Here is a 22,980-nt window from a genome sequence, read left to right as displayed (position 1 = left end):
AGTTGGTTCAGTAAAAGGTATTATCTCACCCACCTTGTCTCTATATCTATTTCACAGATTAAATAAAAGTTATTTTTTATAATGACATGTATCAAAATACTGATTTTCTGGCCCCTTTGTGTTAATGGAAAGTATTTTAATTGTGGTAGTTTATTCATTCGTATCAAACTAAGTTGGATAAACAAAGTGTTCTGACCCATGGAGCGTGTAGGAAGTGGGTAACATGCAGCTCCATGGACCCCCAGCACCTTCGCTCCCTGTGGAGAGCCCTGACACCTGGGCTGCAGCCCCATCCTACCACTTCTGCCCTGCTGGCAGGCAGGTTTGTGGGGTTGCAGCCAGGGAAGGCATGTCCCAGCGCGTCTTTCCCTGACTGCTGCCTCTCAAACCTGCCTTCTGCTTGTTAGCACCTTGAACCTTTTCCTACTTCTCCCATTCAGGTGGGTGTGGAGCACCCTTGTAGGCTCTGTCTCATTATTCCATCCATCCAGCTGTGGCGGCTAGGGAACTTCAGAGTTTTGGGTGGGAGATGTCCCTTTCTGGCTGCATGTGAGACTTGGCCTGGATGGTAGTGCTGAAGTGAGACAGAATGAGATGGCATGGCTTTTGGTCCAAAGATCTTCCTACATATCCTTCAGTAATTGGGAGGGGAGAGGAAAAGAAACCCCTACAAAGGCGGTCCAACTCCCTTGCAGGAGCTGATTAGCTAGTATTCCTTGACCTCAACAGCTATGAATTTGTGCACCTGTACTGGAAAATGGATGTGGCTACACATAGGGCAACTTGGGGGTGGGGAAATTGGAGAGCTCATCTGCAACTGCAGTTTGGGCACAGGATTTTCTTTGCAGACCTCGTGCACTGAGCCCAACTGTCCTCAGCTGGTCAGCCCAGAGGTTTATAAGCTTGGCCAGGGTTACCAGTCACTTACTGCCTCATAGCCAGCTGTGCTTCAGGTTTGATCTTAAGCTATTTAACTCTAGCATGTAATAGGATCTGTTCTCTCCACAAGCCTGTAACTCCCCATGAGCTGTGTGGGGTTTGGCAATGAAAGCTTTACTAGCATCTCATTGGAAGATATTCTCTCCTATGACAGAGAATAGACCCTGAGTTGTTGTAAAGGATTCTCTCTTGACTTGTCCTTTAATTTCAGATTTTTCTTACAATGGATTTATTCCTCTTGAGGTATATAGCAAAACAGATAGATCTTCATTTTGGATTTTAAATAAATTACAATAGAACTGTGAACATAATATTTTTCCCTTGAGGATAATTTCATATTGAAGTTTAATATCCTATAGTTTAAAAAAAAAATCTATTTAAAACTTTAGAGTCAGGAGTGTGATGGTAAAATGTGACATTCACAAGCTGTTTTGCAGTTATGAAAAATGCATGAGAACATAACCCACACAGTTTGTATAAGAATAGTCAGGTGGCTCTGGATGTAATTTTCCATTAAAGCTTTTTTTCCTAAATCATACACTGATTCTTAAGAATTTCTAAAAGCTGTGAGGTATAATGCCAAAACACACCACAGGATCCCAGATTAAACTTGCTAATTACCCTACAAGGTATGCAAATGAAGTGGTCATTTGAAGTTAATTACAATGACTCTTCCATCTCCCATGTTTCTTTGCATTTCCATTTTTCATAATTCCCTCCTATGAGCCTGAAATGCCAACTTCTTCCACTCCCCCCCATTTGGCATACTCTTTCATCTCCCTTTGTTGATAGGATTTCTATGCTCCATTGATCTGAAGGAGATTTACCTCATATTGTCATATATCCATCTCATCCCATTTTTTCTTTCATTTACAGGGCCACTGTCATTGAGTGGCTTCATTCTTTGGCCTCTCATTTGTACCTTGTGTAGGCTCCAAGCATAGGGTGAGTGTACTAGTAAACCTTGACCTGTATTTTTTGCTATTTGGGTGATTTATTAGGTAACTGACCTCTTCAGAGTAATTAGTTCAGGGGTGTCAAACATCCGGCCCGCTGGCCGGATTTGGCCTGCCAACCTTTTTGGTCCGGCCCCTGGCGGCAGCGTGTGCTGCTGTGACATCTCGCGGTGTTGTACTCTCTGGCGGCATCGCACGCTGCCACCAGAGGGTATGCCGCCGCGAGATCTGTGTACTCTGGTGGCAGAGTGTGGAGCTCTGCGTTCATGAGACACAGCGCTCCAAAGGTGCCTAGTATTTCGATTTATAGTATGTATGGCCCACTTGAAGTACATTTGATTCAAATCTGGCCCGCCATAGCTAATGAGTTTGACACCCCTGAATTAGTCTGTCTCCAAGTACATGGGAGAAAGCCTTGGGCTGGGGAGCCTATACAAGTCCATTTTTTTTTTTGTCAAGCCCTACAGCCCAAGGAGGAATTCCTGTTGTCTCTTGTCCCCTGAATGAAAAACCAATACTTTTGCATCCAAACTCTAGTCCTTTTCTTAGAATACAACAAGACTAAAGTCGCATCATTTGCCAATGGAGGGGAGAAAGAGGTCCATTCTCGTGTTTGCGATTGTGAGGATTCTTCTGTTTCTAGAGCAACATGATCTAGTCACATAGGCAAACTACACCCAAGGAAATTTAATCATTCAAGCAGGCTAGTTAAACCATCAGGTTCCATTTCCTGAAGAGAGGGATATAAACCTCGGTGTGCTCTGATCAGCCCACTTATTATCCCAGGCAACATGATCCAGCACTGTCCACAGTGAAGGCTTTATCAATACCTTGGGAAAGATAGTGGATGTATGCTTTCATCTTCTGTCTCTCTTCACCCACGGTAGGCAAAAAGATGAGGGAGAATCATGCCAGGATCATTTCACCTACTCCATATTATGTTTCAGAGACCTTGATCCTCACCTGTTTGAAAGAAAAATCAGTTCTTCTTGGAACGAGAATTCATTTTCCAGTGGCCAGTTTGTTATCCCAACAGTGCCAAGATCTTTCTGACCACTTGGTACCTGAAAGATTGAATCTGCAAACACAGGGACATGCTGACTCACTGCTCTAGAAGCTTGTTAAAAATAGGAATGATTCCATAGCTAAAATCAACAGAAAAATATGGAAAATATTTTTTTTAGTTGGTATAATGCTTGGAACATTGATCCTGACATGTCAAGGAAAGCTGTCTGAATTCCTGTTTGATGGTTTCAATTCATTTCTCAACCTTGTCTTGAAAGAGCCAAAAATGGCTTTTTACATAGAACAGCCTCTTGGAAGTTAGATGCTCTTTTCTACTGACTGAATGCTTTATTTCCCTCTTGGCTTCCTTAAAATCAATACTTCCCAATGGTTCAAGCTTATATTTTAAAGGAAGCTTATCTCGTCTCAAAAAACTATATCCACAAGACGACTACATATCATTGTCCAGATCTCTTGCTACCTCCTGGGTAAAGAGAAATCAAGTGTCATATTCAGGAGCTTCAGTGGCTGCCACCTAGATAAACTTATCCTCCAGATAATGAAAGATCTTTTTTAAAACCTCTGCTTTTATCATCACATACCTAAGTCACCTAGGCTCCTATTATTAACCTCCTTATCTAATACTGTTCCAAATTATTATGTTAAATATGTTCCTTCTTTACTGTGTTCAGAACTACTACTCCTCTCTCCTTACCTGTTACTGCTTTTTACTGCTTATGGTGGATTCACTGTGAATAAGAATGAGATGGTTTTGCCTCTTTTGTACATTAAGTATTTTCCAGTTTCATAGAACAACCTTGGCTTTTTGTCTTCTGGGACTATGTGGCTAACCATGGATTCCAACGCTAAACAGTAGGCTTCTTGAGGAACCTTTACATGCATGAGTAGTCCCATTGACCACAGTGTACTTAAAATTAAATGTGTGAGACTCTTTCCATGACATGGGGCCCTAACTCTTGTCCATCATGCTAGAAAAGCAGCATATAGATTTCTCTAGAAGCCCATGTGAAAAATACTTAATGCATAGAAAAGAAACAATCTATATACGAGGAAGGGCCAATTTTCAAGTAAGGCAAAACTGTCCCATTGTTATTCAAAGTGGATCCTCCAGTCCAGAAATGGGATGAAACAAGCAATTGTTATGATTTCAGGCAGCCAAGAATAAATATCCTCTTGTGAGCAAACTGCAGCTTCCATACTTCATCATTCTTAAAATCCCTTCCAGTGAATACCATTTTAAACAGTGTCCTTGGTGCCAGGCCTGAGGCAAGAGAAGAGTATTACAGTAGTGATGACTACTTGCTGTTTAATCTGTGCACGTCAGAGACTGTTTGCATTTAACCTACTGGAGTGCTCAGTTTTTACCATTGGCTCCGTCTGCTTCTTCATGTAGCCCCCATATAAAATTTCCATACAAATCTCAGTATTGTGCCAGCATGTGCAGCTGATGTCCATTTCTTGTGAATTTACTTTCTGATGGCTCTAATGCAACCTGTTTTTGATTCCCAAAGCTAGTTTTCTGTACAGGTTCCACTTGCTGCTTGTGTGATTCTTCTGATTTAGATATCTGTGTATCTGTTGTTGGCATCGTATGGTGAGGACTTAGGTATCTTCTGTTATGTCTGTAGCTCTCTCCTGTAGGTATGGGTGAGAACAAAACTTGTATCATTTCGTAGCGTACTGAAGGGCTCAGGTCATTGTCAATGGAACTACTCACATGCTTAAAGCTAAGCACTCCTATAAGTCTTTGCAGGATCAGGGCCTTACTCAGTAGGTACTGTCTTCCAATTGGGAGATGCACTTGTTATGAGATTATCATTTTGCAGGTAAAACAACACTCTCCTGTTAATTTTTCTAATTAGTTTAAAAGGTGAACAGTAAAATGATTTCAGGCCAAATTCAGCCCTCGTATTAACATCACGTGTTTTTGTAGTAGTTTATGCTTGAGAGATTGAAATCAGCCTCCACACATATGTTCAAAATTACTTATATTTGATCGTCATCCAGAATGCTTGCAGTTTCTTATCTTCATGTTCTCTGAATTTTGTGGCAGCTGATTTTTTTAAAAGAAACATGGTTTTGAACAAAAACAGAAAATTTTTTTTTAAATGTGATAGCTGTGAATTGAACAAACTCTTCTAAGATCTTTAGTTTTTCTATATATAGTACAATTAATTTTAAAAGTGTTGGTGTTTTGCTGTAACAATTGAAAGCTAATTTTAAATATAAGGGGAGGAGTGGTCCTTTCTGTGTTATAGAAAGATCCAAAGCTATGGATTTTTCTCTCCAAAATATTATAGAAATATACATGTGAAATTGGATGTGATACAAAGAGGGGAAAAAAAAAACCAATTTTGTGTACACAGTACAGTATTGAAATACAAACATTTGGGATTTTCAGCGTTTACATGGAATTTCTGGTTATTTAGATTTCCAGTTTAGAATTTATAACAGTTTTACAAAATTTAATATTAATAGAAATTGTTTTCAGTCTTTAGAAGATCAATCTCAGCAGCCTTTTCTACCCTGACGTTGCAGTATTATGCTGTTGAATAATAACCAGAAAATTAAACTGATTGGTATACCCTATGTTCCAAGATCAGTGAAATGCAGAAAGTTACCATGTGAAATTTGTGAAATGTAAATTAGTGTTAGTTTTATTTTCATGCTTAACAATCAAAAATATTGTTACCTGCTAGCATAAACAATTGGTGAATTTTTTCAAAGTTTGTGCATGCTGAGTGCATCCTCAATATCACTTTTCAAAGTCTTTTGTAGTCTCTGAAATGTCTTGCAGATTAGTTTGCAAGTTTCATGCTCAAGTATCATAGCAGCAGTTTTTAGAAATTTGTGCTTGTGAAGGGTAATATAGGGAGTAATAGAACAACTTAAAGGGCCAGTTTTTAAAGATACATTGGTGCTTACAGATGCAGATAGGAGCTTTTGAAAATACCTTTAAGCACCAAATATGCATGTTTAGGTGCCTGAACATCTTTACAAATGTGGCCTACAGTGTCCTACACTATATATGCAGGCAGACACACCAGTAGGGTCTGATGCTGCCAGGACTGTGTACACTTTGGTTCCACCTTTGGAAGTGGTACAAGGATCACACTGGATTCTGGGTCTACAAGCTATTCCACCCAGTGGTCCAGCTACATCAGAGGGCCAACCTGGATGACCGGGTGGGTTAGCTTGTGGATCCAGAATCCAATGCAGATCCGTGTGCCACTTCAGGAGGACTAAAAACACCTTTTTAGTCAGATCAGAGGGCCAATCTGGATTGAGGCATCATGGTCTGCAAAAGGGAGGAGAGCAGCAGCTGTCAGGTCTATCTGCTGGGGATGGACAGATGGTGACTGAGTAGCTTTCTTGTTGCTTTGGGACTATTCTCTCTCAGCATGCCCAAGCACTGGACAACTGGGAGTTGTGGCTGCACAGTAAGGGAGAAGTAAGCATCCTGCTTCTGTGAAACTGGAGTCTGTAGCACAACGGCGGCTGCTGCTGCATGCTGCAGAGGCTCCCATCAGGCAGAGGCAGTCAACATAGGCCACTGTCCTGCAGAGTCAATAGTGAGCTCTTCCTCTGGACATCTTACTGGTCCTGCCAATGCAAGCTCTTCTCATTCTCTGCCTGCTCTCAGTGGGGATCCACCAGGCTTCCACGGAGGGAGTGAATCAAATGGATAGGACTTAGTTTAAACCACTATTTTTGACAGCTGTGAATCTGTGGCTGAGGGAATAATTGTTATTGTTTGGTTGTGTGGTAATGGATTACTTATCAGAGTCCTAAAGCAGTACTGGTTTTTAAGACCTCCAGACCGGTGGCATTATAAAACAAACAAACAAAATCCCAACACAAGTAAATCTCAACATGAAAACAGGCAAACTACATATCACACATAGTAAACCAGCTTCATCGTAGCTGAGCTACATGGAAATCTAGTGATGGAAGAGTCTCAAAGTTATTTTTGATAGTTTTGCCAAACCTACTACACATTGTAGACTACTTTCTCCCTGTCCTCGCTCCTCACACACACATCCATGCCTGTGGGTAATGCTCACTGGGGAGCAAGCTGATAGCAGACCAACCTTGTCTGATGGATGGATCCTTTGCCTTCTCATGTCTTCAGAGGGCTGCCAGGCATAGCTGCTGCCCCCTTAAAAATTTTTAGGTGGAAGATGGAGAAAGTCTCCCTTCACTGCATTGGGAAGCAGCACTGAACAATTTACTGATGTTAACATTGACAGTGCTTCCAGACCCAACCAACTGTCCCAGAGAGAGCACACTATGACAGCCATTACATTACTTGCTCTCTGTCTTGACCAGATGGGGAAAGCGAAAATATGTGGAAACTTTATTTTAAAAAAAAAATCCACAAATGTTACATTAATTCATATAAACTGATATATTTGCGAAAAAGCACTGTAGTGAATATTTTAGCCATCTCTGTTGGTACCCACACTATAGGGGCTGATCTGGCAAACATTAAGCACATGCAAATCTTTACTCCTGTGAGTAGACTCATGTGCACAAGTGTTAGGAGTTCCAGAAAATGTACATGCATTCTAAAGCAGCAGAAGGATTGCACAGGAGGAACCTGCAGTAATTGAATAAAGCAGTATTCCATATTTCCTGGATAATGCCAGGCTAATTTAATATAGTGGCATAGTGTGGGGAAAGTACATCTGTTTCCTTTTTACTTTACATAAATTTTCAGTGTTCTAAATAGAATCAGTTTGGGCCCAGTTCATTAAAACTATGTTCACTTTTCAGTGGAGGCTTCTGGAAAGGTCTTGGAGGAATGTTTTTGTTGCATTTGATGGTATGAAAGTCAGACAGATACTGTTTTTTACTACTGTGGTAGCATCGAGGAAGCCCAATCAAGAATCAGGATTTCATTGTGCTAGATACTGTACTGGCAAGTTACAAAGATGACAGTCTCTGCTCCAGAGATCTCACAGTTAATGGGCTTCTGCAGCACTTAGCTAGGGAGTTCCCTTCCTTCTCCAAGATCATGAGGAGGGAAGAAAAAAGGGGAAGACAATATGAAAAGGGAGTGGAAGGAGGGGGCAAAGGTTTTCTTTCCCCTGCTGGCCAAGATGCAGACTTCCCATCTCTGTGACCTGTAGGGGTGGGAGGGGAGGTAGAGAGAGGAAAGAGGATTTAGGATGAATTTTTAAAAATTCTCTAAAACATTTTTTCATTGTATGTGGAGTAATTATAAACAGGTGTGCGTTTGTGTCGAACTAGTGCTGTCTGAGAATCTTTCGCATAAGTTTTTGCAATGAAAATTTGCACTTCATCTGAATTGAAAATGTTCATGGTTGAAACTTTTGATTTTTTTTATTACATTTTTTTAAATGAAACCAAAACTTTTATTACATTTAGATTTTTTATTCTTAATTTTTAGTTTTTCCTCTCCCTGTTCTGTTCCTTCCCCAGTGGAGAAGAGGGGGAAATAGTTTAAAAATAATCTCATTTTCTCTCTCACTCACTTTTTCCCTCCATTTGCATTGGAAAAGTATAAGTGGGTGGGCGGATGGAACCCAAGATGAATCCCAGACTGAAAATCAAAAACCAAAAAGTGGTTTCTTTGACCAGGAATATTTATACCACATTGCACTCTCATGTGTGTCATAACTATATATATTACATATGTGGGAGTATGTATGTATGTGTATCAGAGATGCATGTCTACAAAGAGATGGAAAGGTTATATACATAATTTTTTTCATAGACTATTGTACTGAAATAATGAAGATTGCTAAAGATGTTTGGTATTCTCCTGCTGAGTACACTATTTAACAAAATGAAAAATAAACTGTGTAATTTTACAAGACAGAGCCCTCTGCATAATTTCCCTGTCTTATTTTCAGCACTTCCAAATTAATCATATTCAAGTATATTTTTAGAGATGTAATATGAACCTGTACTCTTACAGCTCTAGTTATTGCCAGTTTTGTTAGGTTTGTGTAAAAGCTTAGGGCAGATTCCCCTCTGTCACTGAATGGGGCTATATCTATTTGCACTTAGCTGAAAATCTGACCCTTAGCTTTTTCACTGAACAAGGGTACTGTAGTTAGTTTGATTCAGTTATAGAAACCCAGGCAGCAGGCATTAAGAATAAATATTATAAAAAGCCATGCTGCATACACCTGTCATTAAAAGGCATGATTTGACTGTATATAAACCAAAGAATATTAGAATCAATTCAGAAGTGAAATTCACTCTGAGGGCCCATTCCATAAGATGTTTAGATCTTCTGGGAGGTGCTCAGTGCCCTAAGTGCCACTGATGGTATTTTTTGCACCTTTTCATCTAAACAGGCCTATGAAATCACCTTGCCTATTTTATAGAGCAGATTAAAATCTTGAATTACATCTGTTAAAACAGATTGGTTGGGTTAGCTGGAAATGATCCACCTCTGAATATAAAGTTTTTTATGCCAAAAGTGAAACACAAGCCTCCTTTTGACTTAGAACAAAATCCTTTTGATGGCTCCACTGATACAAGAATATGGTTGAAGTAGGTAACCACCATCTGGAGTGTTGAATGACGTTTGTTTGAGCAGCCTATTAAACATTCTACATTAGCTCTGCTAGATGATTCTTGCAGACAATATTAAAAAAATGTAAGCATAATCCCATCAGTTTCAGTATTGTTGTTTAGTCTTTCATGGTTGAATCAAAGCAGTTAATTTTGGTGTTAATGCTGAAAGTTCCATCCTTTATTTTTGTTTAGCCTACAAGCCCCAAGTTTGGAAAAGCAGACTCTTACGAAAAACTGGAAAAACTAGGGGAAGGATCATATGCCACAGTGTACAAAGGAAAAAGCAAGTAAGTGGGTTTATTATTATTAAATATGGGAAAAGGGTTGGCAAGTATTTTATATGCATGTGCCATGATCCTGCAATTGGATGCAAAATCCATGCATTCATGTGCAATGCCATTGACTTCCATGCAGGTCCTTGAACTGATCTATTGAAGGATTGGAACATAAGATATAGTATCTCTGTGCCAGGACATCTTGATACAGCTCTGCATTGTTACTTTCTTAAGCAGGATCTCAGGGTTTTGTACACTTTGTTCTCTCAGTCAGTGGGCTACTCCTTCAGTATTTTCTCAATATACACATGAAAAATAAATCCTTCCAAGTATTTCAGCTTGTTAGTTAAAAACATTTGGACAACCTTCCATCTAATTTGATATCTTATGAGTTTCTTAGAACGATGTTAAACATGTATTGTAATTTTATTTTTCTTGTTCTTCTGTACTTTTTGGAGGGCTGAAATAGCACAATGTGACCTAACATAATTTTGCGCTGTTGTCAGTTCATTCACAAAAGCAACCAATAGGTTACTATAGTTGCTCAGACATATTACAATAAACAAACTCACCCCTAAAATCGAGGTAATATTAGCACAGGTAATATTTACCCGTTTATTTAAATAGAAACTAGTGCATGGTATTTAAAGCAACAGCTGTGGAAAAGAATCTCCTTGGGATAGGAAATTTGTTTGATTGTGAAATAAAGCCTGTAGCCAAATAATGCTCAGAGCCTTTGAATTCAACCGCCATAATCACGTTTTGTTGTTACTTGTTCCAGTTCACTTTGTCAGGGATCATGTCTTACCCTAAAGCAGTGCATTTATTTACTGTATTCTGTATACATGAATTTTATTAACATTACTAATAAAGCAGCTCTATGAAGGGGTCTGGTACGCTGAGTAGCTTTGAGAAGAAGTTTATTCCAATGTGTCATATAACATACTTTGGGCTTGTCCACACAGAGCAGCAGGTGTGATTTCTAAAGCACACCAATTAAAACAGCACTAAATTAATTCACCCTTGGGAACTTTTAGTTCACTCCAACAGGGTCTATATGGATCAGTTGGCAAGCAACAGGCTGGTGTGCTTCAGAAATCACACCCCACGAGTGCTCATTGCCACTCCATAGGTATGTATACACCAATGGCAGCAAATTCGCCGCCGTCAATATCTAACATTGCTGTGGAGTCTGATAGTACATTTTGTTGCTGGTGGTGTCCCTTGTCCATATGAAACAGCGAAAACTCTTTTTAAAAGAACTGATGGACAAATGAGAGAAACTCCCAACTTTGGTTAATATTCACTGGGTTATAGTTGTTCCAAAGGCAAATTACAGAACTTCTCCAAAATCAACCCAGACACACACTCTTCTTTAGCTTTAATCACACAAGTTGTCCTTTCCTTATTTGTCTAATTTTGATATTAAATTGTTTATATTCTGTTCCATGTTCTATGTTTGTCTAACTTAGATATTTAGCTCTTCAAGACAGGGACCATTTATTTTTAATCTCTGTAAAGTGCTGTGTGAAATGACATTCATTTAACTATTCCATCTTATCTTCCATTTGCTATGAATGAATCACATTTTCTAATATGAGCTTCCTTGTGTTCTCCTCACCACCATGGTATATTGTAGCATGGCACAGGGTTTTTTCCCAAACCTGAGTTATTTTGTTTATATTCCAGTTCTAGTCTCTTGCTAGAGAACAATCCATAATGATTCGTATTCTAGTAATTTGGTGCTTTATGGGTTGAACAACAAATCTACTTAGTGATGTAAGCACATCCCACTTATACACCCCTAATTCAAGTTTGTTCCATTCCATGATTTAAAAAAAGCAGTGGTGTAAGCTCATGGACCTTTTAAAATCTGTGAAGAATCATCTTCCCATCTGTTGTTTCATTTCAAAATCCAGTGCTTTTCAATTAGAAAAGAAGCCTGCTTGCTCTTTCATCTGTGTATCATGTTGCACTGTTTCACACATTCATATAAAAGTTGTTGGAGATCCTGTACCAGAGTCAACTTAAATGACTGTATAGAGTGTAGAATGAACCTGCTCATACCTATTTGAGAGAGGAACTTTTTAAAGCTCCAGTTAAAGAAAAAGGGCTAGATAAGTTCATGGAGGACAGATCCATCAATGGCTGTTAGTTAAGATGGTCAGGGATGCAACTCTAACCTCCAACTGCCAGAAACCTGGAGGGGAAGACAGGTGGATTGTTCCAAGTTCCCTGTTCAGTACACTCCCCCTGAAGTTCTGATACTGGCCCTGTTAGAGATAGGATACTGGGCTAGAGGGACGATTGATCTAATCCACATTGGCAGTTTTTGGTTACCCAAAGACCAAAGGAGCACCTGAGCTTCAAGAGACTGAAACTTGAGTGACTGGTGTTAAATGAGGATATTAATATTATAGGCATCACAGAAACATGGTTGAACATTGATAATCAATGGGACACTGTAATCTCAGGTCACAAAATATATAGGAATGACAGAATACATTGTGCTGTAGGGGGAGTGCCACTATATATGAAAGAAAGCATAGAGTCAAATACAATAAAATCTTAAATGAATCAAACTGTAACATAGACTCTCTATGCTTGAATAATAAGAGTATAGTGGTAGGAATATACTACCTACCACCCGACCAGGATGGTGACGGTGATTGTGGAATGCTCAGGTAGATTAGAGAGGGTACAAAAACAGAAAACTCAACAATAATGGGGGTTTCAGTTATACCCAGATTGCCTAGGAACATATCACTTTAGGCTGAGATGCAGAGATAAAATTTCTAAACACCAGTAATGACCTTCTTGGAGCACCTAGTCATGGAACCCACAAGGGAAGAGGAGATTCTTGATTTAGTCAAAGGGGAGCACTGGATCAAGTTGAAGAGGTGAATATAGCTAAACCACTCAATAATGTAATTAAATTTAACATCCTTGTAGGGGGGAATATATCAAAGAAACCCACCATACTAGCATTTAACTTCAACAAGGGGAATTATACAAAAATGAAGAGGCTAGTTAAATGGCAATTTAAAAGAAACAGTCACAAAAGTGAAATGCCTGCACGCTGCATGGCAGCTTTTTAAAAACACCATAATAGAGGCTCAAACTGTATGTATACCCTAAATTAAAAAAACAGTAAAAGGACCAAAAAATAAAAAAAAAACCCAACCCCAACAAAACACCACCATAGCTAAACAGAGTAAAAGAGGCGATTAAAGACAAAAAGGCATCCTTTAAAAATTGGAAGTCAAATCCTACTAAGGACAATAGAAAGGAGCATGAACTCTGGCAAGTCAAGTGTAAAAGTATAATGAAGAAGTCTAAAAAAGAGTTTGAAGAGCAACTAGCAAGAGAGTCAAAAATTAATGGCAAATAAAATAAAATAAAAAAAAATTAAAAAAATGAAGTCCATCAGAAGTGGGAAGCCTGCCCAAAAAATCAGTAGGCCACTGGGAGGATGATCAAGTAAAGTAGCACTCAAGGAACACAAGGCCATTCTGGGAAGCTAAATGAATTATTTGCATTGTTCTTCATTGCAACAAATGTGAGCCCACATCTGAGCCATTCTTTTCAGGTGATATGTTTGAGGAACTGTTGCAGACTGAACTGTCAGTAGAGGAACTTTTGGAACAAATTGATAATTAAACAGTAATCAGTCATGAGGAGCAGCTGGTATTCACGTAAGAGTTCTGAAGGGACTCAGATATGAAATTGCAAAACACTAACTGTGGCATGTAATCTTCTGCTTAAATCAGCCTCTGTATCAAATGACTTGTGGATGCTAATGTGATGCTGATTTAAAAAAAAAAAAAAAAAAAAAAAAGACTCCAGAGGTGATCTTGGCATTACAGGCTGGTAAGCCTAATAACAGAATTATCAGATACATAGAATGAATACAGTATGTTGGGGAACAGTCAACATAATTCCTCTCCCTCCCTGGTATTTACAAAAACTATTTAAGTTCAGCGCCAATGTGGACACAAGAACTAATGGATATAAACTGGCCATCAGGAAATGTAAACTTGAAATTAGATGCAGGTTTCTAACCATCAGAGGAGTGAAGTTTTGGAATAGCCTTCCAAGGGGAGCAGTTGGGGCAAAAAACCTAGCTGACTTCAAAACTGAGCTTGATAAATTTATGGAGGGGATGGTATGATGGGTCTGACAATTGACTGATCTTTGACTACTGGTGGTAGATATGCCAATGGCCTGTGTAGGGATGTTAGATGGGGTGGGTTCTGAGTTCTAACAGAGAATTTTTTCTTGGGTGTCTGGCTTATGAACCTTGCCCACATGCTCAAGGTTTAGTTGATTGCCATATTTGGGGTCAGGAAGGAATTTTCCCCCAGGGCAGATTGGCAAAGGCTCTGGGTTGTTTTTGCCTTCCTCTGTAGCATGGGGCATGGCTCACTTGCTGGTGGATTCTCTCTATCTTCAAGTCTTTAAACGATGATTGAGGACTTTAATAACTCAGTCATAGGTTAGAGGTTTATTACAGGAGTGGGTGGGTAAGGTTTTGTGGCCTGCATTATGCCTGAGGTCAGACTAGATGATCATATTGGTCCCTTCTGACGTTAAAGTCTGAGTCTATAAAGGGAAATCATGCTTCATCAGTTTATTAGCATTCTTTGAGGGGGTCAACAAACATGGGGATAAGAGTGATTCAGTGGATATAGTGTACTTGGACTTTCAGAGAGCCTTTGTTAAGGTCCCTCATCATAGGCTCTTAAGCAAAGTAAGCAGTCATGGGATAAGAGGGAAAGGTCCCTTATGGATCTAAAACTGATTAAAGACAGGAAACAAAGGTAGCTCTAAATGATCAGGTTTCACAATAGAAAGGGGTAATAATGGGGTCCCCAAGGATCTGTACTGAGACCAGTGCTGTTCAACATATTCATAAATGATCTGCAAAAAGGGGTAAACAGTGAGGTGGCAAAGCTTGTAGACCATACAAAATTACTCAAAATAGTTAAGTTAAAATAGACTGCAAAGAGTTATAAAGGGATCTCACAAAACTGGGTTGAGCAACAAAGTGGCAGATGAAATTCAGTGTTGATGAATACAAAGTAATGCACATCTGCAAACATAATCCCAATTATACATACAAAATGATGAGGCCTAAATTAGCTGTTACCGCTCAAGAATGAAATTTTGGAGTAATTGTGGATAGTTCTCTGAAAACATCCACTCAATGTGCAGCAGCAGTCAACAAAGCTAACAGAATATTAGGAACCATTAGAAAAGGAACAGATAACGAGGTAGAAAGTATATCATAATGCCACTATGTAAATACATGGTACACCTACACCTTGAATACTGTGTGCAGTCTGGTCGCCACATCTCAAAAAAGATATCTTAGAATTGGAAAAAAAAAGGCAACAAAAATGGCAACAAAAATGGTAGAGAAGGGCAACAAAATGGTTAGGGGGGAATGGAACAGCTTCCATAGAGGAGAGCCTAAAAAGGCTGGGAGCATTCAGTTTAGAAAAGAGACAACTAAAGGGAGGATATGATAAAGATTTCTAAAGTCATGAATGGTGTGGAGAAAGTGAATTAAGGTAGTGTTGTTTACCCCTTCACGTAACACAAGGAAATTAATAGGCACCAGATTTAAAAGAAACTTTAAGGGAGTACTTCTTCATACAATGCACAGTCATCCTGTGGAACCCATTGCCAGCGGATGTTGTGAAGGCCAAAAGTATAACTAGGTTAAAAAAAGTATTAGATAAGTTTACAGAGGATAGGTCCATCAGTGGCCACTAGGAAAGATAGTCAGGAAGGCAACGCCATACTTTAGGCGTCCCTAAACCTCTGACTGCTAGAAGCTGGGACTGGATGAGAATGGGAATGGATCTCTAGATAAATTCTGTTCTGTTCACTTTCTCTGAAGCATCTGGCACCAGCTACTATCAGGACACTGGGCTAGATGGACCATTGGTCTGAACCAGTATGGCCATTCTTTTGTTCTTAAAAAAGAAAAAGAAAACAAAAGACCGTTTCACCATGCTTTAAAATCAATTTAGTTGAGTTTTACGAAGCTAAGATTCTACTGTGAAGCAAACGAATGCAGATCACCTTTCTCTGGTATATTTTGTATTTGACATTGCACTATTAGCTCAAACACTTTCTGAAGTGTATTATTCCAGTATCCAAGATGTGCTAAGGACTTTACAAAGTAAATAGGAAGATAGTTCTTTCTGTAATGCACTTACAGTCTAAGGCCTGATATTGCAAAAATTGTTACATACATAATGTTACATACCTGAGCAGCCCGAAACTACTCATGTAAAAAAGGTCTTCAAGATCAAGTGGGGTCTGTAGGAAAAGGAGAGGGAGGACTGAAAGATGAGCCCCAGCTTATGAAGCCTGGCCACAGGGAGAATGGTAGTGTTGTTAACAATAACTGAAGGCAGGCAAAATATAGACGGTTTAAGAGGAACTTGGAGTTATAGCTACACTAACATTGCCCCTCTTTCACATCCAACAAGTCATTCAGTTTAGCTCGGTTAGCCATTACCTTACAGGCATGTATGACTTTACAAAAATGTTAGAGCAGTCTTTTCTCTGCCTTTAAAGTCCTGTTGCAGTTGTGTGTTGTCTTAATATCTCACCTTGATTGGGAACAAGTTTTGGGTTAAAATGCTAATGCTGAAAATTATTTCCTCCATTTCTATGATAGCTAGTCTAGGTTCAGGAGAAGACTAAGACAACAATTCAGTGGGCTGGCAGATGCTCAGTGTATCCTTAAGTGAGCTATAGTAACATTTCAAAGTAATGTGCTGGGCTTCAGCCATAGGCTACCTCTAACATCTAACTAAGAATTGCATGTCTAAGTTGGCTAAATCCTTTGAAAACTTACCTCCAATGGAAGCATACAAACGGCTGTTTTCTCAGTGTTCCTTTGATAACTGCTGAATAGCAGGTGCAATAGCTTTGTGTTTGACCAATCATCTAACTGGATATGTACAAAGTACATTGGTTGTCATCAAAAAGTTACTTATACCAACAGTCACCACATAATGGCAGTTGAGTTATCACACCCCCCCTTCAGGGTGGCCGTTGAAATGGAGCATCAACAATAACAAAAAAAAAGGGGGAGAGCAAGATTTTTGAGGGGTGGAAGGAGATTTGGGAAATCAAGTATAGTATGTCAATTGACTCTTCAGAAAATTGGTGAAGATTTTGCTTTGTCTATCAGTAAGACCCAATTCAATATTGTAGGTTGTATTAGTCTTCTCTTGTGCTCCCATACAGCTAGTGTTACAGTTGCACAGCTTTTTTCAGCAAAGATGTCTATAGCAAAAGGCTCAGGAATGCCAGTTGTAATTAAAACGTGAACAAAGCCTATAGGTGTGAGACTATATTCATGGACATTGCTTCTCGCACTGAGTTTTCAGATTGCTCTCTTGAGTAGAGTGAGTGCTGCCTAACTGCAAACAAAAAAAGTCACGCAATTTGTTCCATCTCTACCCTCCATGCTGTTTTCACTTTCTTTTTGTTGTTTGCTTCTTGATTCTTCTTCACTCCACCCGTTCTTTTGTTTTTAAAAATATAAAATTCTCCCCACTTTTCAAGTCCTCTGTCAATATAATCATTTGTATTTGAAACCAACTCCTTCTTCCCCTCATCCCCCCACTACCTTTTGAGAAACCTCCCTAAGTGTGGTGTTCTCCTCTGCCTCTTTTGACACCTTTAGGAAAGTTCCAATCCTCTTTGCTCCCCTCCAATCCAGTTACTGGCATTCCTGATGGTCTCTTTTGTCACAATCAGAATGCTCCAGAACCAACCAGTTTTCTTCCACTGAGCTGTAGGTACTCTTGAGATCCCATTTTCTTGGCTGGAACCCAGCCTTGAAGTTCTCAGTCATTCATGAGACTTTGCACAGCCTCCCGTTTTAGGATCCAATGTCATCCCCCCTCCCACCTCCTCCGCAGTTTTCTAGTGTAAATCATCCTAATATTCATTCTCTCTGTGGTCCCCATCCTGTAATGAGCTCTGTGTGAGTGGACCCTGCACCCATGAGAAGGCCTGCTGCCTTTATTGAGGCTCAATTGAGGGGCAGGGATCCACCGACATGGAGCTCATTGCAGGATTGTGACCTACCTGAAAAGACTGCATCTGTTCTTCAGGGGAGCACCTGGGGGGCGATAATCCAGGTCTAATTTTTTTCCTGAGTTTTTGTGGAGATGGAGCAAAATATGTGAAGTGCATTATTGCATAGTGTGCTAATATATTAAGTATAATAAACACATTGTGGAGCAACAAACTTTAAAAACGTTACTTGAACTCTGCAGACACATCACATTATAAGTTATCATATGAATATGCGCCTCCTGAAAGATTGAGACTTTAATTACAAATGGGTTTTCTGATCCTGCACGTGGTGATTGGGATGCCATTTTTAACACTGACAAAAGAGGAGCCCAGTGTAAGATTCCTGAGACTACTTCAAGTTTCCAGCCTGCTTCATCACTCATTTAAGTCACGAAAGAACCTTAGAACTTTTAAAAGAAACTAAACATTCGGGGATTGTTTCCAGTCTTCTTATATGGAGAAAACTTGTTCAGGATGTAGTGAATTTAGTAGCCAGTGACCCTGTGTTTAGAGAGTGGCTGAAGGACTGTGGTGTTTTTGGCTTTTCCAGTGCCTTAGATGTCATGTTTTCCAGAGGTAAAGCTCTTCACTAATTTTGATCTTTAGTATAAATTTTGGATTCATAAAGTGCAGAGCACTCAGCAGTTCCTTGACCCTCATCTATAAACTTCAATGGGATTTGTTGGAAGCATAGCATAATTGAAAATCAGGTCAGTTATTTAGTTAAATATGAGCCTAGCTTTAGGCACTAATTTTTTAAAAAAATGTTGACTCTGGAGTATTTTACACTTTCCAAGTTTCCCAAGGTTGCTTGTTAAAATAACTTCCTTTCCCCCTTTAAATTCTTGTCCTGATTCTAAGATGGCGAGGAAAATTAAAAAAAAAAAAGAAGAAAAAAAGCAAAAGCAAAGGCCAAACTCACAATTTGCGAATCCATATACCGTATAAGAGCACAAAGTTAGCTAATACTATTCTTTCGCTGAAATTTGTAGTAGCATACATACTGCAACAGCAATTAGGGGAAGTCCTGCCCATATTTGTAACATGGAATTTACAGCAGGCTTAGTAAAGCCAAACCTTGCTTTCCTGTTATAACACATTACTTCACTGCTCAGAGAAGGGCAGTAACTTAGCAAAATTAGATTAAGTGGCTGGCTCCTTTTACAGGGTAGTTTGACTGATTTCTCCTTCCTTAACTAGATACTATTGATCCAAAGCTGCACAGGATTGCACGGTATCTGTAAAGTCTTGTTTTAGGAATGAAGGAGACAGACACACAAGCTAGCTTGCTGTTCTACTGGTTGACATACCTACCTGCTTGGGAGGGCAAGCCGTTTCTGGAAAAATAGCCGAACTGCAATTTGTTGCTCAACTGGCCTTTGCACAAGTAGGTCAATATATTTCTCTGAGTTCATATGTTAGTCTTCACACTCAGAGCTGGAGACACCTGTCCTGCTCATTCTTCTTGCTTTTTTGTCTCTACCAGTAACTAACTTATTGTTTGTTGTATAAAGTCCTGTATGGAAGTCTGCTTACCCACACGTTGGTTGGAATCTAGCATCACTCCGAGTGGAATGTTGCTAGAAACAGCCTGTGAAAAAAGGCTAACAGATCTGCTGATGATACCATAGAAGAATGATGCAGGTGTTATCTCATTTCTGGGTGACTAATGCTATGAATGTATTTATCCACTTTGCTTCTAATCAGTAAGGCTAAATTTACTGAAAACAGCAAAGATGTGTTGTGTTTGACTGAAGAAAGCAAGGATCAATAAGATTAAACTAGATTCTGCAGGCAAGTTCACTTTCACCATCTTGCCTGTCTTCTTTTCTCTGATTCCTTCGGTCTGATTCTTTCTCTGAGTTCCTTTTAGTGTTAAAGTGCACATTGCATTTACTTACTAACTGAACAAAACAGAAGTTATTAGATGCAACCTAAGGACTACGGATAAAATTTTCATAAGTGCCTAAGGCCTGTTGACTCTCAGTTGGACTTAAGCTCCTTAAGGGACTTAGGTACTTTTTGAAAATATTACTATTTGATTGTATTTGACAGAAAATACAGGTTAGCACAAAATACCACTCAAATAGGCCAGCCATCTTATTCTGCGCCAGCTGCAATTTCCAAGTGGTTTTAAGGTGACATTTATACAGTCAGCATGGCCTAACCATTGTCTATATTTGTTTGCATGTCACCATATCCCAGCATCCTTCATGAACAACTAGGTGACTCTGGTTATTTTTCATATGTTTTGGGGGACTGTGGCGGTCAGACAGTAATCATCTTGCCTATGCACAGGGATAGTCATGGTCTGCTTTTCAACTTTTTGGTGGTGTAGGCTCTATTGACAGATGATTTTGGGGGCTACTTGCTCTTCCTATTTTTGAGCTCATATTTTCTCTTGTGCATTTGCTGCATTCACAGCTTCCCTTTCCCTTCCAGGCTGCTTTCTTGCCTTTTGCTTTGTAGGTTTTCAGTGTGTGTGTGTGTGTGTGTGTGTGTGTGTGTGTGTGTGTGTGTGAGAGAGAGAGAGAGAGAATGCAATTCTTGTGGGCTTTGGCTGCCTGATGAGTGTGCCGTGCCTTCCATGTAACTCTTCCCAACTAGCCACCCTACCCTCAGCTTTTATCTATAGCTACACAAGATACAATTTTCACTTGTACCAACTCAGAATTCTGCATCATGTTGACATGCTCCCCAGTGTCAGTTTTACTTACGGCAGCTTGAGTTATACATCTTCAACTCATTTTTCATTACTTGTTCCTTCTAGCTTTGTTTTAGTATTTGGGAGGTTCACCATGTTGATCAGGTCCCTTTGAAACCCTTTTGCCAGGTGAATTTCAGCAGCAACAAGGGCTGGAGTCAACATGTAGGGGTTCCTCTTAACACTTCAACACAGAACCAGCTTGAGTGCCCACCAAGTAATCTGGGAAAACTTAACAACACCCTGGGCGCTCTAGGAGGCAATACTTCCCCACTCACAAGCACTGAATCTGCGTACAACAAATGAGAACCTTTATTAAAAGGGAACCAAGCATTCGTTTGGGAAAACACCACAATCACATTCAAAAACACATGTTCATCAGCCGAGCCAACCTGACCCCACAGTGTGTTGGGCAGTGACCTTTGCCTCAGTTTCCCATCTTCTGGTGCGAAAGTCCAACAAATGAATGCCCCTTTAACACATCACATCACTGCCCTCTCCCTCCACTGCACCCTACTCACAGTTGGCTGTCCTTGGTCAGCAAAGACCCAGCGTTCACCTCTCACCTGCGCAGAGGGAAGGGGGGAAGCATCGAGCAGTGCCTCAGCTGCTGCTGACGCTTCATCACAGTTGCCACCATTCACTCTGCTGCTATTGTTCACTCTGGTGCTGCTGCTGCTTCTCTGCTGCCATTTGCCACTCTCTGTGATGCCACGTTCTGAGGTTCCGCCACTTAACTCGGCTCTCTGGGATTTCACTGGTAGTGGGGAACCTAACTGCTAGTGCAGGCTGCGCAATTGTCTTTCCTGCAACGCTGTCCTGCAGTAGGTCTAAAGCTCAGCAATGAGACCTGGTTATCAGTGCTTTCAGCTCTTGTCTCAGTTGAGTCTAATCACCTCTGTCTTTAAACAGTGAAGAGGGGGAGGGTCAAATGGTGTCTAGAACTCCTAGGCAGAGCCCACGCTACCAGTGGAACACTTGTTCCCATCTTCTCTCTCATTTCACTGGGATTTGGCATCCCTACGGGCCCCTGCTTAGCGAGTGCAATTCAATTGAGAGTGACCCCCTCAATCAGGGCATGCTGAGAATGGTTCTGTTGCCCTTTACTCATACAACAAGGGTAACAGTGTTTCATTACCCCTGCACTCAATATTGAAATTTTTTAAATTAAAACTAATGTTATAAAATCATCAAATACAGAGCTTTTGAAGGGAAGAGTTTCTGTACATCTGGGAATAATGCATAGGTTATCCAAAAGGTACAAGGTTGATTAAAAAGTCATAAAATACAGAGTAATTAATCTGCAATATCCCAGATTAAGGGTGATCAATTTAGTGATACAGTTGAGATATAAGCATTGAAACATTCTGAAGTGATTTGCAACCCTACAACAGCCAAAAGTGATCACTTTGGCATTGCAGCTCTGTCTGCTGAATACCTTGGCAGAGTAGGTGTGTTTATGCAAATATGGTCTGGTCCTGAAGTCTTTTCCCTCCAGTTTATCACTAGATGTCAGGGGAGAGCTCATTCAGACCCTGCTTACACCTTGGTAACCTTTTCCAATAGGGATGAGAAGATTTTCTGTGGTTCATGCTTTTGCAAACCTCTCATTGTTTTTGGTTTTGCAAAGCTAGTTAGTTTTGAACCTTTCCCTCTGTGATTTAATATATTCTGAGCCATTTTTTCCTATAGTTTACACAAAACTAGTGTTCTGCTGTAAATGAAGCAGGGACTTTTCTATTTACCTTGCCAGGGAAATTAATATAGATTTATAGATTTTTTTAAGGCCAGAAGTTGCCATTATAGTCATCTAGTCTGACCTCCTCCATAAAGCGTTCTGGTGGTGGATTATATTAAATTGTACTGCTGCACATAGGGTATTATCTGTGATATATTTTCCAGTTATATCAAGGGTTCCTAGAACATGGATAGATGCCCTTTTTAAGCCTGTGTACCAATATAAATAAATCCTTTATCAAAGCTCAATAACTTCTAGTTGAACTAGAGCAAATTTAAAAAAAAATATTTTAATTTAAGATGCCAAGCAATGGAGAGTGTGACAATTAAAGAAATGCTAAGCATTGAAAGAAGTTACACATACCTTTTCTTCTGTTTAAAAGCTTTAAGAATTGAGGATTTTAACTAAAGGATGAAAGAATCGCATTGAATGTATGCATCATAGTCTTCATTCCTATGATCAGTTTCTCAAAATTCATATGCATTCCTGAAACTAACAGTAATTGTGTGTGTGTGTGCATGCGTGCGTGTATAAACACTTAGAAACAATGGCAGTTGGCATACTAAATATACTTATTTCTCTGTATTGATGATAATGAGCACTTTTCATTTGTAACTCTCAAAGCACTTGACAAAAGCGGATAAGCATTATTTATCCCCATTGTACAGGCAAGGAAACTGA

At 39.7% G+C, this 22,980-nt stretch overlaps 1 protein-coding gene across 8 annotated transcripts in view; it reads left to right on the top strand.

Moving 5' to 3' along the window:
* Positions 1–22,980, top strand: part of CDK14 (cyclin dependent kinase 14) — a 464,786-nt gene that overhangs the window by 126,253 nt on the left and 315,553 nt on the right. For all 8 annotated transcript variants that reach the window (XM_067562226.1, XM_067562222.1, XM_067562224.1 and 5 more), the window contains exon 4: positions 9,666–9,760. In XM_067562226.1, the coding sequence (XP_067418327.1) occupies positions 9,666–9,760 (95 nt within the window). The remainder of the gene's footprint in view (positions 1–9,665; positions 9,761–22,980) is intronic.

Source organism: Emydura macquarii, unplaced genomic scaffold (assembly GCF_026122565.2).
Source record: "Emydura macquarii macquarii isolate MOO-44397 ecotype Brisbane River unplaced genomic scaffold, CSIRO-AGI_Emac_v2 contig_2422, whole genome shotgun sequence".
Classification (NCBI taxonomy): domain Eukaryota; kingdom Metazoa; phylum Chordata; order Testudines; family Chelidae; genus Emydura; species Emydura macquarii.
This window is presented reverse-complemented; position numbering and strand designations above follow the sequence as displayed.